General features: G+C 45.5%; 1 protein-coding gene across 6 annotated transcripts in view; it reads right to left on the bottom strand.

Annotated features, from left to right (window-relative positions):
- Nucleotides 1–21512, bottom strand: part of SLX4 (SLX4 structure-specific endonuclease subunit) — a 41681-nt gene that overhangs the window by 3557 nt on the left and 16612 nt on the right. For 3 of the 6 annotated variants that reach the window (XM_032781636.2, XM_032781637.2, XM_075069384.1), the window contains 9 exons: nt 20051–20266; nt 18336–18553; nt 16942–17255; nt 14372–14645; nt 12890–12978; nt 8998–9144; nt 6031–6200; nt 1877–4380; nt 276–378 (listed from right to left, as the gene is read on the bottom strand). In XM_032781636.2, coding sequence (XP_032637527.1) covers nt 276–378; nt 1877–4380; nt 6031–6200; nt 8998–9144; nt 12890–12978; nt 14372–14645; nt 16942–17255; nt 18336–18553; nt 20051–20266 — 4035 coding nt within the window. The remainder of the gene's footprint in view (nt 1–275; nt 379–1876; nt 4381–6030; nt 6201–8997; nt 9145–12889; nt 12979–14371; nt 14646–16941; nt 17256–18335; nt 18554–20050; nt 20267–21512) is intronic. The other 3 variants (XM_075069381.1, XM_075069383.1, XM_075069385.1) reach the window with 3 other exon arrangements.

Genomic DNA, 21512 nt, shown 5'->3' with positions numbered 1-21512 from the left:
TCAGTTAAGCAATATGGTAAGTTTAGGCTGATGTGGTGATGCGCCATCTTTGTGGCGTCGCAGCATGGGTGGAGGAATTTAAGGCTCCAGTCCCACAAGAAGTCTGTAGTCCAGCCATCACTCCTAACTGGGTCTCAAGCAACATTTACTGGAATGCCATCAAATGTTTCTCTCTTGCTGCAAAGGGGCTTCTCTGTCAAGCTACTTCCCTGCAGGTACCTGCACATTAAGAAACTGGCCTTGTTCTCCAAAGTGCTCATGGAGGCAACACTAACCTGTTCAGTTCCTTCTTCAGCTTTGGGGTCTCCATGATGGAGTAAGCTGGTATTGGTGTTATGGGAACTCTGGGGGGCTGGTTTCTCTCATGACAGACAGGGTCTGCAGCAAAATGAAATTATTACAATGAGAATAAATATATTGACATAGAGGGACCTAGGACTGGCTGATGATTTCTAGTCTTTGTGAGAGATACTACAAGGACACATACTAGTAATATCTAGAGCATCATTTTCCCACAAAGGATCCCACAGCCCTTTACCAACTATCTCATGTTCATTTTAGACAGAGCTGTGAAAACTTTGGATGGGGGGTTGGGTAGACTCAAGTCAGCCTTTTATTGTTTTGGTTTTTACTCACTTTAACTAAGAAAACAGTTTAATTTAAAAGAAATGACAAGTTTTGGATCCAAAGTCCCTATGCTGTAAGGACAGGCACCTTTTGCCAGTGAAGAAAAAGGCTGTGTTCATAAACTTTGTAAAGGGGCCACTGCTGGCATGAGCCATGCCTGTAGCACAGGAGGGTGAAATTCAGAAGAGAGGGGCTGTTGTTCCAGAGGTAAATGAATGGGTCTTAACTCTCTGGAGAACCAAGTTAGAACACTGTGCTGGGTCTAAAGCAAACTTAGTTTGTTGGCCACTTCCGAATCTCTCACTGTGAAACTATCACCCAAAGTGGCGTAATTAATTAACACTATGAGATCTTGGATAGAAGGAGCTGTATCAGTCTACAGAGATTTAAAAACTGTAATCAAATAAGCTCTCCAGCACTGCAGAGTGTGTCAGGTCAAATGTATCGATATTTAAGCTGAAGCACAGAGATGTTAAGTTACTGCCCAAATTACACAGTGAGTCGGTGTCAGAGATGGGAAGAGCCCAACTTCCCACTCATGTCACTAGATCATACTATTTCCCTCTTCGAGGTCAAGATTTGAGTGTATTACAAGAGCCTCTGGGAAGGGGCCCAGAACTGGGGCTGCAGGTCAGAACTGAGGGGCACTGTCTGAGCTTTAAAGGAAATCTTGCATGACGTCCATCTGCAGCCCGCCTAGTGCTTGCCAGTGCTATAAGTCTCCCAATTTGCTTGCCACATTCATATACGTAAAAAAAAAAAAAAAAAAAAGACAACTGCAACTGTTCTGCTGACGAAGTAGCTGGTCTGAAGGCCTCATGTGCTGTTAACAGAAAGGTCACACGTAGTGTTTGAATAGTAAGGATCGTACTGATACCAAACCATACTCACAGCAGCCAAGCATCCAGTAGGATTTAGATTAAAAAAAAAAAAAACACACTTGTATTGTGACCTTGATATTGTTCACTGCAGAAACTTCCCTGGGGAATGGGACTCATGAAACAAACAATATGAATGAAACACAAAAACACTGTATTCCAATAATACTGAGTGCCAAGCGGAATCCCCTACCTAGCAACTAGGAACTGTGAAGCTAACACTACCTCTCTGGCCCCTGGCCTTGAAAATCATGTCAGACCAGCAGGTGAACCACTCCAACACAACAAGATGAACTACAGACAGAGTGACCAGTTCAAATGAAAACAGCACAATCCCTTGCAATGATTCTGGGATGCATACAAGTACTTACCAGGAGTCTTTAGGGGCTGGGTATTCTGGGCAGCTGCTGCAGCTGATACTCTCTGTGAGAGAGGAAGAATCTCTGGGAGTTCATCTTCATCCCAATCATCCCAGACTTTAGAGTTCAGAAAACTTAGCTTATTGCTCACTGAAGAATTTTTCTCAACAGGACTCTCTTCATGACAAAGCAAGGTCTTTCTACTGTCAACAGGATTTCCTCTAAGAGGAGTGCTACCTGTAATTTCCAGGGCTCTGATTGGGCTCTTCCATTGGTCGTGCTGAGAGCCACTTTTTCCGTGGATGGGACTGCCGGTATTTGCACAGTTCAACCTCTCAAGCACCCTGTTGTTATCTTTGATTGGTGACAGACGTTCGACACTCCAGCAGTCGTCATCGACTGGGATTGGTGGCTCATCACCGAGCAGGAAGCTGCTACTCGAAGGGAGTGGAGCCACCTCCTTTTCCTCCTCACTGTCCTCTACCTCAACCACACTAATGTCTGTTTTATTCTCCAGAGACAGTTCACAGCATGGAAGGCCTCGTATGAGTGAAGATGGGTTTTCTGAAGACTTCTCTTTCACACAAACACAGGCAGGTGAGAGTGGAGCTGGAGAAACTTGCAGAGAATCCTTCCAAGACTGACCTAAAGGGCTGTCAGGAGAGGTTTTTGTGCTGACTGACGAGTTCTCTGTAAGCAAATGTTTTTGTGAGGAGGTTGCAAGTAACAGAGCTGAAGTTATCTCTGGAATCTTCACAGTTTCCCCAGCTTGTTTACAGTCACTAATATTTACCAATAAAGCCTTAGTCCTATGCTTAGACTCTTGACTCCTCAAACAACACATACTTGTTGCCTGAGTCTGTGTGGAGCAGTTCCTGCTTCTGGTAAGAAGAGGTGTGTCTGGCACCAACCATGAGGCGTCCACACTAGAGCTCTCCTCATGGCTCAGATTCAGTCTGCTATCAATACAGGTCCTAACCTGGTTGTTAAGAGGCATCTCTCCTGACAGCTTTACAGCATTCTCACTGTGCATCTTGTCTTGACTTCCTAGTGACACTTCAAATTCTCTCTGGTGTATTTCAATGTTAGCAACTGAAATAGGCCCAGATTTTGGTACCTCGTGCTCTTGCTCCACTTTCTTACAGTTACAATCCGATTGCCTGGAGATTTCCTTCAGGGAAGATTCAGAAACTGATTTCTTCTTCATTTGTTCTAACTCCATTTCTTCATCAGAATCCAGCAAAAGAATAACTTCAGCCTCTTGGTTCACATGAGAAGCAGTATTCTGAGTTGTGAGGACCAACGATGAGCAAGTTGGGACATGTTTTTGCTTTTTTAAATCTACGTGAGGAGACTTTGCTGGAGAAAGTGTGTTCTTTATGATCTTCTCAAGTCCTGAAGCTTCATTCTGTTCACTGGCTTTTTGGAAGGATGCATCATCAGACAGAAAGAGTGCTTTACTTTCATTTTGCTTTGGAGCTGATATGAGAGACATTTCTGTGGATACTTTGGAAAATGTCCTGTTTGATTCTGGAGACATAGGTGATGAACCAACAGCTGGCAAAACTGGTGAGCAAGGGTTGATAAGAGGACTGCTATACAAATCACTCCTAACTGACAGAAGGTCTTTCTGTGACTGATGGTGAACAGGTGGTTTATTAACCTCAACGTGTGTTTCACTGAAAATCTCTTCTGACTCTTTGTTGTCTTCATTTAGTGGAGAAGGCTCACAATGTTCCCCATGGGTTGCGGAAAACACGGGATCATAACTTTTACTGAGGTCAGCACCATTGTGTCGACAACTAGGGAACAGTTTTTCCCAGGCATCATTCTTTTCTTCACTTTGTGAAATCTGAGAGAATCTAAAAACCTTCACAACTTTGGGCATTCTCTGAAAGCCCTCTCTTTCATCAGAGGCTCTACCATGGGAAGCCGCAACATCACCGCACTCACAAGGCTTATCCTGCAAGTGCACAGTAGCGATTCGTGTAACACTCATGCTCTCATTCCTACTTATACCTGGGATTTTCTTTTCTTGCCCAGGCAATTCACAGCTGGATTTTCCCACACAAAAGTTTTCCTTCCATTCTTTAATCTTGCTGCTTGTTGAGGGAGATTCACACACCTCAACCTCTTCATCCTCAGGTGGTCGGTTCACATTTTGGGCCTCCTCTGTTTCACTGTAAGTGCAGCTGCCTGTGCCTTCTTCCACCTCTGCTTCATCTTGAACAATCTTTCGCTGAGTGGCAACAAACTCATAAATTTCCTCCAGGTCCTGCTCATCCACTTTCTCATTGTCTTCCTCTTTCTGGTCTTCAGGTTTCAGCAAAGCTACTTCTTCCTCATCTTCATCTACCCACATTGACCTCAAGAGCTCCTGGAAGTTCTCAGCTCTGTTCTCACAATTCTCTTCTTCCCCCACAGAGAAAAGTTCATCTCCTGAGTCAACCACAGCATGCTGCTCCTTCTCCCCAGCGCTGTTTCCACATACAGAGATCAGTTCATTCACACCAAACCTGCAATGATACAATGGAAGGTTATTGTTTTCCCTCCACCAGTTGGCTGGGCCACCAGCATCCTCATGCCGATTTCCTTACAAGAATCACATACTTCATATCCATTAGGTGCATCAGCTCAAATCTAACTCTATTATTCAGAATCCCCTTTCTCAGCCAATACCCGAAAGCACTAGTCCCACTCCTTAAAGCTTATATTTTAAGGTAAAAGACTTTACATGGCTGGAATTAAAACTCCTGGCATTGCAGACAAAACCAAGAGCAAATCACAGCCCTCCCAAAGAGCAGAATGATCATCTTTACACTTCTTCTATTTCTGCCTCCATCATGGATTCTTTCACTAAGAAGGCTCTGATGTCTGAGCAGCGTCTCCTTGAAATGAAGCTAGTAGGCTCAATATAGACCCTCCCAAAGCAGAGAACATTTAATGCTCTCAAGAGTCTAAATTTGCCACACTGCAAAAAGGGGCAGAAGGTCAGGTGTCAAGGACAGAGCCTCAGTCAAACTGATAGGCTTAGAAAATATACATGATACATACCATCGATCAGACATACAACACACATGCAAACTCATCGGCCCTGGTGTAGCTACATTGTGACTCCAACTCACAGTCTGTTCTGTTTCCACCTAACTCTCCTGGCGCTCACTAGGGATAAGAACTAGGGCTTGGTTTGTGAATGTGTCCTCACAAATTAGATGCAGTTTCCATAAAGGGACACAATCAATCTGAAATCTACTCATTCAAAAGGCAAGTTTTACACCTTCCCCGAGTCCTTGTGTCCATTTTTGTGGTTTTACAATCATACTTTCTTTCCTGTTTTTAAAAATCTGTTTCTGTCTCACTACTGTGAAGGAATATACAAACGTCAGGGGAAACTGACTGGTTGTTGGTATAGAGGAAAGTACTGTGAACGCACAGAAAATATAGAATACGTTTTTCTTTCACTCTGAGTCATTAGGTGTTACTTGTAAAACTAACAGGTCCACATTTTCAGAGGGAGGGATGATTTTTTAAGTTGACAGAATCCCTTGAATCTGTCCATTTTTTAAAGGATTATTCATGAAGAGCACTTAGAGTCCCAAAATGACAGTATAAGTTGATACCGCAAGTTAGTGTTACACACAGTATTGATCTTCTCTCAGCAGGTCTTCTGGGGATTAACTGACTATAGTTAGTGAAGTGCTTAGAGAACCTCAGATGAAAGACATACTAATTATTATTACATCACCGCCAGCAGCAACAACAGAGACCATGGAATCAAATGCTGCTGAGGACACTAGGGGCAGAATGGAATGGCCTGTTCTCCTCCAGGCTATAATGGGCCTGTGTTGATAGGTGTAACTTGGCAAATACACCCAGTGAGAAGATGAGGGGAGTGACACTTTTGTGACAATGGTCGCACTGGAAACGTACAATGAGAATTAAAAAGTTTGTTGTAGCCACTCAGGCCAGGAAATGAAGATGTCAGGCTAGATATGTGCAGGAAAAATGCAAAACACTGACCACCACTGAACATCTGAACTGAAAGGACTTCACATAAACCAATGCAGCCTGGGGGAGTCACCTCTGCAGAAACTTGGCTGTAAATTTCCAGGCTGGGACCCCAAATAAATGTCACCGTGTAAGTGACTAGACAGCAGTGTACACACCTGACAGCAAGAGCTCCCACATCAGAGAGCACCTGGGCAGGGATACTGGTATCAGCTGCATAGAGGTACTGCAGAAACACCCGGGCTGCCTCGACTGTCACTTCACTTAGCAACACTCGACGGGTCCGCAAATTCCCATCCTCTTCCACTAAGAAACCTTCACTGTGAACCTGAGAGTGAAAAGAAACAAAACAGCCAAAGCAGGGTCATTTGTCAGCAAGAGAGGGGTGCAGGGGGATCAGGCCCAGAATGCCCACACTGGATAAGACCTTTCATCCACTAAATCCTCATCTGGACTCTGGCAGTAGCCAGTACCCAAGGCTTCAGAGGAAAGCTAAAAAGGTCAAATATGCAATGTTCTTTATGGGGGTGGGGGAGTGTTCCTCCTGACCTCTACAGCCATCACCTTACACCTGGAAGTATGATGTCTGATCCCTCTGTATAACTGCCACACATCAGTCATAACCTTATCCAGCCCTTTCTAAATCCAGTACCTTCTAGAGCAGTGAACGGCACAGGCTGACTATATGCTGGGTAAAGAAAAGTTGCCTTGGATTGGTTCTAAATTTACCAATAATGGATCGTATTGAGCGGCCTCTTGCTTTCCTGTTATGGGACAGCATAGAAAGGAGGGACTGATCAGCTTTTCCCATATCCTTTGCAGCCTGAATCATACTCGCTGCACTCACATGGATCGACCCTGCTCCCCTCTCTTGCTGGCATGCTTCCACCCTGTGGTAAACGTCTGTCTCAGATCTGGACTTTAGCGTTTAAAATCTGAGTGTTTACTGTGAACCTCCCGCAAGCTTATACCCAGCTTGGATTTTCTCTCGCTGCCACCAGACAGGAATACAGCGCCTGCCTCGCTCTGGTCCCCCCAGACTTTCCCTGGAGAAACCCCCCAAGACCCAGACCCCTGGGTCTTCCTATCTCACCCCCAGCTCCCCCCCCTTTCCCTGGGTGAGCCTGGGCGATGCTATACTTCACTCCTTAAATACAACCGGAGAGGCAATCTAGCTTCCCCGAGGCTATGCATTCACCTAGTCAGCTCACACAAGAGATTCCCCCTCCCTTGGTCCTGTAGCCTTTTCCCGCCCTGGGACAATAGGAAAGTAAGACACAGAGTTTGGGCTTTTCCCTCCGCCCTCTAGCCTGTCACCGATATAACAGAGCTCTGGGTACAGAGATTCCTCTCCCCTCTGCCTCACTAGGAAAAGAAACTTCCACAAGTTTTAAAAAGAAAACTTTATATAAAAAGAAAGAAAATACAAAACAATAATACTGCATTAAGAGATCAATACAGGCTCTTGCTTATCAGAAAATATGAATAAACAGTCTGATTTAAAAGATAGCCCAATTAAACCAGTCCAGCAAATCAACATCCATGTAAATACAAATCAAAGCACATCACAGCCGATTACTTTGTTTCCTTTTGTACTTACAGATGTTTAGTAGAATTTTGGAAAGAAGATGGAGTTAGAAGAAAAGCTTGTTTACTCACAGCCGAGGAAAACAAAAAGACCCTGAGTTTCCAGTCCCCTCCCAGACTTTAAAAAAAATCCAGGTCTCTGATTGGTCCTCTGGTCAGGTGCTTGGTTCCCCCTTTGTTCACCCTTTGCAGGTAAAAGAAAATTAACCCTTACCTTACCTATCTACTTATGACACACCCCTATCCACCCACAGCATCCACTGCAGTATCTGAGATTCTCTCTTATAGTACTGAATGTCACCCAAAGGCTACATCTAACACTGGAGCTAGGGCTGTGATTCCCAGCTTGTGTAGAAATACTCAAGCTAGCTCTTACTGAGCTAGCATGCTAAAATAGTGGTGTAGCTGCAGTAGCAAGGGCAGCAGTGAGTGGCAGCATGGGCTAGCTGCCCGAGTACAAACCCACCTAGACTCCACAGGCACGTACCCTTGGTCGCAAGCCATGCTGCCACTCACCACCGCTCCACAATAGCTAGCATGAGTTGGCCTACGCAAGCTGGGAATCAATCCCCCAACACCAAGTGTAGACATAGCCAAACAGAAAACACAGGCTCCCAGTTGCTTCTGATTCCTCTGTTAACTTCCAGTGGCTCAAGGTCTCTGAAAATGGCAAGACCTGGCTCTAATAACACTCCCCTGGCCAAAAGAGAGACTAAATGGAAAACATCACACTGCAGAAAAGAAAAAAGATCCACACAAAAGGGATTAAACATATCATGTAGGGACCAGATCCTATAACCATTACACATGTAGGTAGTTCCTATGCATGGAAGTAGTCAATGAGGACTACTCAGGTAAGAAAGGGTTGTAGGGTTGGGCTATGTGTCAGTAATGCTGGGAGTGTAACTAAACTACTGTGCATGGAGCTAAACCATGACCTCAGCCTCCTAACTCCATTTACAAAAAGGTCTCAGGGTGTACAGGTACCTCTGAGTTAACAGCATTTAAGGAAACTCAAAATGTATTCAGATGCTGGTGGCAACTCTTTGTGCTATGACCAGGGTTCAGATCCTACACTCAGGGCCTGTCGCGTTGTGTTGGCGGGATACTATCGAGGATGTACTGTGGGCTGCTCAACTGCACACCCTGCTAGGGAACGTGAGGAGCATTTCACTGTCCTTCATGAGAAGCTCTGTTCAGCTCTGTAAGCTCAACAGCAACTGTGGGAGGAGAGGCCTTGTACAGGAAAATGATTTCTACTCTGGGGAAAGGGGTGGAGACAGACCCTCATAAAGGTCACGCACAGGCATAGCTAGACTCTCCATAGCCTAGTCCCTAGATTTCATGCCCTCTGCACCAGGCTTTAGCACATACTCCTGACTCTGAAGCAGTACTGCCAGTAGAGACTGGAGCCTTTCTCCTAGTTAGGAGGAGAGTACCGCATGGCAACTGTGCCCAGAGACATCACCACTACCAAAAGGAAGAGGAAAGCAGCACAGCAAACAAATACAATAGCAAACACATCCAGCCATACTTACAACTTCAGTCAGCTGTGGGCACCGTGCATAAAGCACAAACATATGGGCATAAAGGACTTCCCCACTGTCTACCTGGAACTGGACGTCACTTAGATGGGGGTTGTTGACCATTCCACTGAAATCGGCAGCCAGCGACCTGAGTGAGAACTAGAACAAAGAAGGAAGGAGACAAAAAAACGCTGGTGCAGCTGTAATTCATTTCCCTGACAAAGGCAGAGGGGATAACCCAATTTGTCAGTGCTGCTGTACTCTGGGCCCAGGTTTGGATGGATTTAACTTTCCCCTTTGTAATGGTTCATGTCCTCGATTAAATTTCACTTCTAAGCCAACCACAATGAATTTGAGAAGCAACTAGTATCAAGCTTTCCCTTCGGAGTTACTACCCTGCAGCTGGAGTCATGCTTCTCTGCTGAGCTCTGTTACCCTGCCTGTTCTGGCAGACAGGACAGTTTTAGTGAGACTTCAGTTTAACTGGCCTTAAACACACTGGGCCAAATTCTCTGCAAGCATAGCTGCAAACAGCTCCACTTAGTCCAGCAGAGAATTAGACCCACAGGCTGACTGCAGTGTGAGTAAGCAGTCCTCACTGGGATGTACCCAGCATCTAAGCCAAACTTGGGAGATGAGGCTGGAGCAGACTTCTGAAATTGTTCTGACTGGTACTGCAGCTAGAAACACTGCAAGATTAGGAGCAAAGTCATGCCATGAGGTGCACCTATCCCCAACTAGGGTGACCTGACAGCAAGTGTGAAAAATCGGGACAGGGGTGGGGGTAATAGGAGCCTATACAATAAAAAGACCCCAAAATTGGGACTGTCCCTATAAAATCGGGACATCTGGTCACCCTATCCCCAAGCAATGCAACAAGCACATCAACACAGGGCCTTCCCAAGTGACATCAGAATGCTAATCTATAGCACCTCTCTGGTTGCAATGTCTACCTGGAATTATTTTTAACTGAATGCACAATAATGGGAAGGGCACAAAGGATAGTGGAAGACTCAGGGACTGGATCACGGGATACAGAGCCTTTTCTTCTCCAGCTCACTGTAGTCTGGCTCACACTGATAATAGCTGAGAAATGTCACCATCTAACTGGCTGATCCATGGCTTGTGTTCTCACTCCATTTTCCCATGGACAGGTGCACTGGGTGGGATTTTGCTTAAGTGACCTTAGGCATTCGAAAAATCTTTTTGAAAATCTTACTCACTCATCATAACCCCCTCCCCTACTATTAGCAAAAATAGGGTCCCTAGCTGGCAGGCTGAAGAGGGGAGCCATGGAGACTGAATTCCCTCACATGGCTAGTGATGGTGCCCCTGGGTCAGGACTGGGGCACACTGCCAGGCCATCATGTGAGGGAAACTTGCCCTGCCACCTCCTGTGCTGTACCTGTTCTGAGGCTACAGAATTTCAGAACCAATTGAAATCAAACCAGTGCTTTTCACCAGCATGAAATTCAAAGGAAAAGAAAACAGCATACGGTCCATTTCTCCTTTAGGAGTTTTGGGGCTGCCCCAGATGGTTCGATCTTTAAGAGAACTGGATCCATCTAGTCTGATATCTGGCCACCAGACACGACCTAGTCTTTGAAGGAAAGTGAAAATCCTCATCTTGCCAGTTGTACACTGGAGGGGCTTCCCCCATCCAGCTGGGAAGCAGCTTATACTTGAAGCACTGGTCATAGACCTGGTACATTTTTAACCTTCAATAGCTTGAGGAACTGCCAATGTTACTCCTATAGACATCTGCGCGAAATACAGCTCCATCTGGAACAACACAGCTCTTTAAATTTATTTTAGCAGGTTTCTGTATTCTGCAGCGGACTGTGGAAATCAACATTTGATTCTACACAGTACGTGCTCATGGGTGGCCGACACTACGTAGTACTGCACTATCAGTGTACATCTGAACAGTCTTCCTGGATTTAGTAGATGGGCTGGAGAAGGCTTCATGGGTCTGCGCAGCAACGTGGAGTCATTCTCCAAGGGGAAGACAGGAAGCTAAGTCTGGAAACCAATCAGATACGTCTCGCTGTCTTATTCTTGGCAAGACATTCCCTTACAATGCCATTGAACCAAACACACTGGCGCCACATTCCAGGCAGAGAGCCAAGATCGACTTTCCTGCTGCAGCTAAAATCATGAATGAGGAAAAGAAAAATGAATTCAAGCTAGAAACCTTCTTCTGGCTGTACAGTAGCTTGGGCAAGGTGAGTGGCTGGGTCTCAATCCAGTTCTGAGTGGACAGCTGTTCACATCACAGAATCCAAGCACTGCTCTTGGCAGCTTCAGCAGCAAGGCCAAGTTCTGCAATGTGACACAGAACTTTCCATAAAACAGAAAAGGCTCCGGCGTGAGGCACAAAGGCTGAGCAATGTGAAGAAGCCTGTGCTCCTCTATCTTTGCTCTAGTTCTGGTCACATAGAGAACTGAATCTTCAAGGATTTTTTGATCGCCCCAAAGGGTCACAGTCTGAGACTGGAACTTCTCCTGGAGTTTCTCCAGTGAGAACCTCAGGCTGCAAAGTGGCGTTCCCATATCCCAACAGATTACATGCCAGAGCTTACCACTGACCCCTAAGAAACTGGATTCCTTTCAGAAGTCTCTTAATACTATCAGTCAAAAACAACAGTCTCCATCCTCAAGGATTCAAAATATATCTAGCCTGAAAATCCACAAGGTGCCATGACATGTGCACCAGATAAATAGAGGATAACAAATTTCTACTACATAAAGTGGATGATCTTGATAACAAAGATAAGTATTAGAAACCTCTACAAAATTATACATACACTGCAAGTGTGGGAACTGGAGTATGATTCTGCAGGGCAAGGTCCCTGCATCTGGGGTTAAATGTGATGATGAAGTATTACAGGCTTGATGGGAGACCCTCTGGGGATGCATACCACATGGCATTGCACTGCTCACCATGTGGGAGTGCAGAATCTGGCAGGCTGCAGTTCTCAAAGGACACTTTGACCCATCCAGCTATCTTCTTTGAAATTTCACCTATGGACTGAGGGTACCATGGAAAGATTTTCTTGGTGAGTAATAATAGTGCTGAGCTCTAACAAAGTGCTTCTCATCCATAGATGTCCCAGCATTCCATCTCATCTGCAAGCTTCTTATCCCAGATGGCGTGAGTTCAGTGTAAATCAGCCTGACTCTGTAGGAACCCATCTCTTTATTTTTATTTATATAACTAGGTGCTGGATAGACAGGTAGGAAGACATGGTTTCCTGCCCTGAAATGCTTAGAAACTAAGGGTATGTCTATACTACCAGCCAGATCGGCAGGCAGCGATCGATCCAGTGGGGGTCCATTTATCGCATCTAGTCTAGACACGATAAATCGACCCCCAAGCGCTCTCCCGTTGACTTCTGTACTCCACCAGGCTGAGAGGCGCAGGCGACGGGGGAACGTCAGCAGTCGACTCACTGCAGTGAAGACACCGCGGTGAGTAGATCTCACGGATTCACATAGCTGAAGTTGTGTAACTTAGATCGATCCCCCCCACTCTAGACCAGGGCTAAGAGCACTACCTCCTGTACACAAGCCACTTGTCTTTACACAAATCACCTGGGTATTTGCCTTATGTTCTCTTAGTTTAGATCTATCCATTTCACTGTCACATACACAGGCCTCTTTGTGGGCATTAATGAGACACTGGGTGTGTTGACATCAGCTGCCTTTTCTGATGATCCCTACCACAGAAGGATGGGACCTCAGGACACCTCTTCCTTTTCTACAGATAGGGATGGAAGGTATTTTGTGCCACTTTCTAGGTATTTCTGCTCTTACATGAATCAATGTGCCCCCTTCAACCCCTGAGATACATGGCAATAAAAGTACAAAAAAATAAGGAGAATAAACAAGGCTCTGCCCTTACTGTGTGAAGGTTGCTGCTCTGGCACATCTTCACCTTGGATGGAGGGACGAAGCCACTAAGTGGAATGTCGCTGGCCACTGATTCTCCTCCTCAAGGAAGAAAATACAAATCGAAACTCAAACATAACCTCTGTACGACACAAGCTGCAAAGTAAACAATCCTAATGGCACCTGTGTTTTGACAGATAGCCCAAACTTGTGACTCCCCCCACTCACATGTGAACTAATCCTGACATGTCAGCCTCCCTCTCCCTTACTTAACAGTGATCCTCTGGGCTGTGCTGCTGATGTCTGAATCCCATTCAGCTGAGGGCAGCACCCTCCTACCACAGATCCTGAGTGAATCTGAGACTGGGGTTTCAAAGTGCAGAATAACTCAATGGGGAGTGGCGGAAGAAACCTGAAACTGGTACAATTGCATTAGCATCTATTTAGAGCCTTTCATCTCAGAGGGCTCAAACCAAAATACATTTATTCATGAGAATTACTTCAATCACTAGCAAAGCAAAGTCCCCTCCAAAATGGATCATGGCTGCAGTTTAACACGCCCAGCAGCACTACACAACAGGAAGTGAAGAATACTACACCCAATTGAAAAGGCAGAGAGATGGCACAATTTATTAACTGAGTTCTCCTTTATAAGGACACAGGAAATACATAATATACCCACTCTTGACAAGTGGCCAGATCCTCAGTTTTAAAGGGCCACTGTCAACTTGAAAATCATGTCACCCTCTGAAAAATCTGGCACCTGTTGTCGTTCTAAGTAAATCCTTAGGGGACTATAACTGTGAGATTAGAGAGAAATAAATATTCTGTTTTCTGATTACACAGAGTTCTTTGTGCATTTGGCAACCCTTGTGCATGGTCAGTCTCTCTATTTTGCTGATGGTCAGCTGCAATTCCTGGCTCATCTTCCAGCATGACATTACTATTGTGCTTTGTTTTGGGAGAAGCTTACACACATCATGGCCTTCCCTGGACTCTGGAAGAGTGTGCTACCAGTGACCGCCCACAGACATGAACAAGGAGCAAGGAGGGATGTGCATGGAAAGAAAAGAGGGAAGTGAGCAGGCCTGGGCCAGATATTTTTAGCATTGCTCTTGGATGTGTCCAAAAGACTCTCCTGGGCATCAGCTGAAGAGCAGAAAAATGCTGATAGAGTTTTTAAAGGAACTGTAAAAATAAAATTCAGGACATGCTGTTTAAAAAGGACTCCATCCAAACCGAGATGTATGAAAAATCAGTCAGTTTAAAAAGTGTCAAGGTGACAGTCTCCCAGGCTGGCACTGCTGCAGAATAGTGCCCCATACACAATGCTTGGCACATTCATGATTCTGTGAAAAAAGTGCCACCGACTGAATCACCTTTTTTATTTCCTGCAGCCTCTGGTCAAGCCTCTGCTATCCAAGTATTGCCAGGCCCAGTTCTGCTTAGCTGATGTGATTTGATGGGATCAGTTCATAGGGCTGCCAGAACTTACTCAGTGGCTTCACTTCGCTGGTGTGGTCAACATCAATGTTCCACTGCGTGAGAGTAAGTCCTTCCCCAGCCAGCTCCACCAGGTCCTGCAGAGTCTGAACATCCTTCTGGCTGCAAGATAGAAACTGCTGCTCTCCATCAGGGTCTGCCTGGGGATCATCAGTAGTTCTGTTTCCAAGCCCCACAGAAGTGGGATCAAGATGATTGCTGCTGGTCTGTAACTGCTGAGATAGTTGTGGTTGGTCAGATCTCGCTGATGGCAAAATAGTCCCTGACTTATGACAGAAAGACAGAAAGACGGACAGACAGAAAGAATTGGTTCCTGTCTTGTGTGTTCATGCAGCTTGGGAATCACTCAGTGGTTGGACTACACCAATGGTTCCCAAACTTTAAAAACCCATGAACCCCTTTCACTAAAATGTCAAGTCTCACGAACCCCCTCCTAAAAATGAATATTTCCAGCGGTTTTCTCCTTAACCTGAGTATAAATTATAAAAAGCAGTGATCTTAGAAATAGAAAATTTGTTTTCATGACATGCTTATCACACATTATTTATGATTAATTATTATGTATCATTACAATATTTTTATTATCTTATGAAAACTCTTCCAAGATCTCACTTTCATAGCTTGTATCATTTTAAATAAGCCTGTTATAAGACAAAGCTCCTATGTTTCATCAAGGAGTATCAGATGTGAAACAGCAGGAAGGTATTTAAGAAGCCAACTCAAAGAGTTCCTCCTATACAAGCATTCAGGTCTTGAGCAGTCCAGGCAAACAACGCATGTTACAACAAAGCTTAAACTTGTTCTTCATAATAATTTAAAAAACAATACTAGTTGCCTATTTAATTTTAAAAACAGCAAAAAATATCCACCTCCCTTTCCATTTCATATAAGGAGTCTTGAAGTTTAAATCTCCTCAGTGTGATAGATACGCTTGCTTTGATCTGCTTCACTCTTGGAAGTCCAGGGGCTCCAGGCTGCTGGCTCTGTGCTGCCCAGGGTCCCTAGGGACAGCTTTGTCTGCCATTAGGGAATTTTTTCCCAAGAACCCTCTGTAACATTTCATGAACCTCCAGGGGTTCACGAATCCCAGTTTGGGACCCACTGGACTACACTCTAGTTCACAGCTTTAAAGTCCTAGCGTGAAAGTTACAGGGTCTCCAGAACAGTCCCCAGATGCCATTGCTACCTACTGAGACAAATCTCCTTTGCATATGGAGAGGTCTATGGAGATAAGAGAGCTCAAACCACCAATCAGAACCAAGCTGACTGCAAGGGACAATTTGAGACAAGGGGTTTCCCTGGGAGTGTACTTGTGTGACAGCAGCTGCCAAGCAGGGAGGATGGACTCTAACAGGTGAACATTTCATTATGGCTGGAGCTCATTGCAACAGCTATGGCTAAGGCAGCCAACAGTTCCACTCTGAAGAGTCTTTTTGCAGTTACTTATAACTTAGAATTTTTACCTTCTGGGCTGAAATTTTCCAGGTTTGGTCTCTGCTTTAGTTTTTATGGTGTTTGGGTCCCCCTCCCATTTCAATAAAAATGGCTCAGCCATTTCTGAGAATGAAAATTATGAGGGAAAAATATACTCCTGCCATTATTTAAAATGTTTTGCAACCTGTTTTTGAACAGCTCTAGTGCCTCACCATTAGAAACTTGAAATCTGGCACACAAGTAGCTCCTAGGTCAGATGCGTGCCTTTGAGTGACCAACTGAAAATCTACTGGGATTTAACCAAGTTATAAGAGTTTAAACAAGGTACTTGCATATACACACCACATTTCTTGTTCTAAAAAAAGAACTATTCTTCTGGTGTCCATGGATAAGGAAGGAAGCAAAGTGAAATTTTCCCTCTTGGAGGGTAAGTGTGAAAAAAGACAGAACTCTGAAAGAGTCCTATCAATGTTTAAACTGAATGAAGTGCAATGAAAGAGGCGGGAGATCTGTGAAAAAAATAGTTTGTGATTGTGTAATTAAAGGGCAGAGTTAAGGTTGCACGAGCAACCTCAGATTTGGCAAAGCCTGATGTTCGAATGCTTCATTTTGCAACCTCAATTTACTTGGACCATACTCGTTGTATGGAATACTAACAAATGTCCTCAAAACACAGGTGCAACTTAATTCCTAGCTAGTCAAGTACTGTATATGGACTAGGAAACAGATATAGAAGGTGGTGAGCATGCCAAAGCCAATCAAAGAACCAGGAACTTTCTGGGCCTCGGCAATGCAAGAGGCAAGCACACACCTAAACTGGGGTCAAAATGACTGGGTAAGATTTCCTTATTTAATTACCCTCTATTGCTACACAGCTTCTTTTTCTGAAATGTAAAAGAAAAAAAACTCTAAACAGACCAGCAGGTGCCTTTGCCTTCAGTTCTAAAAGCAGATGTACACAGTCAGACCACATGAGGGCAGTGGTGGAAACCGGAAGTGTAAAGACTCCGGAGGGCAGCAGGACCGAAGAACAAAGGAGCACCACTGCAAACGTGAAAGCAAGAACGTCGCAGGGACATACCACTGGTGACAATAAGTAGTAGAGAAAAGAACAGAAGGATTCCTCACCTGCACAGGTTTCCAAGGCAAAATAGGAGGGGTTAATCCCGCTGCATAGAAGGACTCTGGGACACAGGGTCCTGTCAAAGTACTATACTCCCACAAAATGCAGTGCTGGTCGTTGGGCAAAGTTAGAAGCCAGGCTGCCTTCCTAGGCTCCTCCTCCAAAATCCTGCTGGCAGGGAGCGGAGGGGTGCTAGGGAACTCCACCTCCTCTGTTAGTAGCATGGCCATCCGGCTTTGAATCCGTTTATGGGCTGTCTCTGGATCTTGAAGTAACAATGGAGGAGGTGTGCGGGGGGTGTTCTTGCGCCTTTTTTTCTCTATTAAAAAAAAGCATATAATAGAACATACAGGATGCAGGAGCGCAACATGCAAGCTCCTCTGGGAGCTGAAGACAAGGTACCTGAAGTGCAGCTTATAGGCCAAACGGGACTCTCAGAGCTCCACAACACCACCTGCAGCTGCCATAATTTTTAATACAGGGAAACAACCCCCTGAAACTACAGCTCCCACTATGCACTGCTCCATGATGAGAGCTGCAAACTTTGAGTTTCACTTTCATCATATGCAATCTCCCTATTTTACTGAAGTTATGGGCATCTCCCAGGTTCATGGCAGGTTGCCAATGCAGCTTTTGGTTGCCTGTCCCTGCTACAGGAAAACAGCGCAACACCTTCCAGCAACTATCACTGTCTCTTTGTGACTTCTGATGCCCAACAAACAGTAGGTTCCCAACTCCATACAGATGCCATTCAGCAATCTCTGTGCCTTACTGGCTCGCTTTCGCCACTGCAAGGCTCTTCTGCATTCCCCAATGCAGCAGTGAGCTCAGTAACTGGAGCCTTGGCAGGAGGATGCTAAGGAGAATTTGAGCACACTCCTGAAGAGTATGTTCACCCACCTTAACATTTCACAGTCAACTGGCTTTCTTTCAAAATCTTTATTGAGTACTGCATAAGCAAGGCATGCAATCACCACTATCCATTCTCCATCACATGTCCATCACAGCTGTTACATGGGGTACAGGTCAGGTTGGGGGAGCAGTGTGATTCAGGTTGGATAACAAGGAATAATGCAGAGTCCATGGCAGTGGAAAAATGGAGTGACCCCTTAGCTGTTCATTTCTACACTGTACAAAAAAAAAATCTACAATTTCAAAACTCCCAACAACAGAAAGAAAGTATAAGACTATAAGGGGACTCCACTGACAGTCACTGATGACCAGAAATCCCTTTTAACTAAATTTTGTGTAGGAATTATATATTGCACTAGAAACTGACACGAAATACAGGCAGGGCTGTCGTACACACACACCACTTAGGTTTTAATCCAGAATATACTGTGTTACATTGCTCCTACAACACTGCCAACCACTGACACTAAGACACTTCAATATGTACCTGCTCCAGGCTTCCACTTGATTGGCAAAGCACTCTCCAGTTTAATGCTTGTTACCGATTTTGCTTGCTCCTGCCTTATTTGCTCCAGCAGAGATCGTGACATTGCCATGGCAACCAGAAGATCCTCATCTTTGGTTTCCACCTTGGATGTCTTCCGCTTTTTCTTTGACTCCTTCTCTTTGGAGGAGCCTTTTCGCTTTGACCTACTGAGCTGATCGCTGAAATGTAAGAATGCAGCATGACACACAAGTTAACTGCAACCAGATCAGAGATGACGAGCACTTCACCCTCCACATCAGCGGTTCTAATCACTTAGGTAGATGTAGATTCCCATTTCCACAATAAGTGGAAACCATTCACAGTAAACTACTCCTGAACAGAGGGAAGCATTAATCATTTTAATTAATTCATCAATTTCACTATCTAAGAGGTCAAGAGAAAGGCAGGGAGGAGGTCACCGAAGCAAAACATAAAAGTGTGTTACACAGTACCAGAAGCTGGCTGTAAGTGCTTCATAGCTGCTTCTGGAATCTTTTGTTTGCAACTCTGCCTTTTCAGTCCCACGTCCTTTAAAACTTGGTGCCGGAGAACACCAAAAACTGCTCTGCTATTTCCCACATGGCTGGGGGGAACGGGATCAGCTCCTCACCAACTAATGGATTTTCCACATATTGAACTTAGTAGTCAGCCAGTGTTTGCTTTACTATATAGACCACAGGTGGGTAAACTTTTTGGCCTGAAGGCCATACTGGGGTTCCAAAACTGTATGGAGAGTCGGGTAGGGAAGGCTGTGCCTCCCCAAACAACCCTCAGAACCTCTGCCCCATCCAGCTCCCCCGGTCCTTGTCCCCTGACTGTCCCCTACTGGGACCTCACCTGCTCCCTGTCCCCTGACTGCCCCAACCCCTATCCAGACCCCCGCCCCCTGACAGGCCCCCTGGGACTCCCACGCCTATCCAGCCGTCCGCTGCTCCCTATCCACTGACTGCTCCCCGAGACCCATTGCCCCTTATCCAACCCCCTCTGCTCTCCACCCCCTTACCATGTCGCTCAGAGCACCAGGACTGGCAGCTGCACCGCCCGGCCGGAGCCAGCCAAATCGCCGCCCAGAATGCTATTGGCATGGCAAGCTGAGGCTGCGGGGGAGGGAGGACAGCATGGGAGGGGCTGGGGGCTAGCCTTCCTGGCTGGGAGCTCAAGAGCCAGGCAGGATGGTCCTGTGGGCTGGATGTGGTCCACGGGGGCCGTACTTTGCCCACCCTTGATATAGACACCACTTGAGGCCACCAGCTCAGCTAAAAGTCCATTCCACCTAGCCCCCATTCTCAGAATAAATATTTATACATCAGATTCTTATGTGTATTCCCTCTTCGTGTCCAGGTACAAAAAGTTTATTAGACAGATTGGAGCTAAGGAACTCCAATGGACCATTCAGTTTAATTTTTATAATTACCTCAGCTAGTGTAAACACCTCAGCCAAGTCAATGCAAGACTAATCCTTTCTTTGCCCCTCTCTGCTCAGACATTAGCCCCTTCACCCTACTGATCATCTTGATTGCCCTACTGTGCTCTCTCCAAATGTACCGCAGCTTTCTTCAACTAAGGTGCTGAAGCTGTCTCCTACTCAATTCCTCCTAATTTCAGAGCCCAGACAGTATGTGCGCTTACCCTGGCTCCAAGGATGCTACTAACATTGCCGATTTGGTCCAGCTCACCTGGGTGCTACAGAGAGCCCATCACCCAGGGCCAATGCCTGCGATTGCACTGCCTGGAGAAGCAACTGCGGAGGGACCTCCATCTTGACAGCGCAGCTTTTCAAGTGACTGGCTCGGCTTTTTGGTGTATGGAACTGCTTCCCACAGATGGGGCACTCAGGGACCTGTGGGTTGCTGGAAGAGGATGCCTGTGACTTCTCCATTTCATCCAGACACCTGCGGGAAAACAGCAGGGTTTGCTCTTAAAAGTATTTTAAACTCTGCTCACACTAACACTTTTAACCCACATTAAAGAAGAACTGGAGTGATCAGCTCTAATGCCTGAAACAACCAAAGTAACTTTCCCTAAAGAAGTGTGTGTTACATATTATACACTGTTACCTATCAGCTCTGTGTTCTTGGGGAACCAGGGCACAGTATCCAGCCTGTCTGACTCTCAAAAGACCTCCCCCTCAACCCTCCAGCCTCTGCTTGAACCAAAGCCAATCAGAAGAAAGCAGAAAGCATTGCATGATGGAGAATCTCCGCTCCAGATGTTAATGAACCCATGCCTGCACACACCCAGCTCAGTAGTTATCAGACCAATTCTAGTAATGAATCCTTTATTGGTATCCAAAATACTGAACTTGCCTAATTGCATTGTGACTTCCCTCAAAGGAACACCGTCCATAGCCAGGAATGATTAGTTCCTATTCTCTAGCCCGAACAAAACAACTTTGGTATGCTCCCTTGAGCCATCAGTTTACCCACAAACAAATCTAGTGTTCTCCCTTGAACCATTGTTGTTTCCCTACAAAACTCCCTACCCCTACTCAAATAAGTGCTCTGATGCTCGGATTCAAAATCTGCATCAGTTCCATTGGGACTTCATCTTCTCCTGACTGATTGTGCTGGGGGCTCTGCCTGTCCCCAGCATTCCGGACCCGCAGCTACCACCACCACCACCTGGGACCCCGATCGATTCAAGCTTCATGGAGTGGTGAGCTCTCTCTCGATACAGCCTTCTGACCCTGACTTGTGTGATCGGTTATAGCTTATCAAATCTGCCTTTTCTAATCAAATGTAAGTTAGATTGAATAGTAATAGTGTAACTATTCTGTTTGTTTGGCTCCCCTTGTATAGTTATTACCTGGTAATAAATAATCTTCATGGTTAAGCTGGTTGCTTCTCTCTCTCTCTCTCTTCTCATTCGTGGGTGTTTTTTGGCTTCCCCACTTGCTCTGCAGCAACACTCCTTGTACCTAAGCTAAAGATCCCTGCAGCACCCAAAAATCCAGTGGGGTTTGCTCATCAAGTGGATTACTACCAGAACAACTGTAATTTGAAACTGGGGACAGGGATGTGCTGACCCTGGGACACATTAGGGTGGCAGCTTGGAAGTGCTGCCTGACACAGCCCGTTCAGGCATACTCTGCTCCGGTGCGGTGCCCATGGCATATGAGGGTGACAGCTTGGAGGTGCT

This window comes from Chelonoidis abingdonii, chromosome 9 (genome assembly GCF_003597395.2).
Source record: "Chelonoidis abingdonii isolate Lonesome George chromosome 9, CheloAbing_2.0, whole genome shotgun sequence".
Classification (NCBI taxonomy): Eukaryota; Metazoa; Chordata; order Testudines; family Testudinidae; genus Chelonoidis; species Chelonoidis abingdonii.
This window is presented reverse-complemented; position numbering and strand designations above follow the sequence as displayed.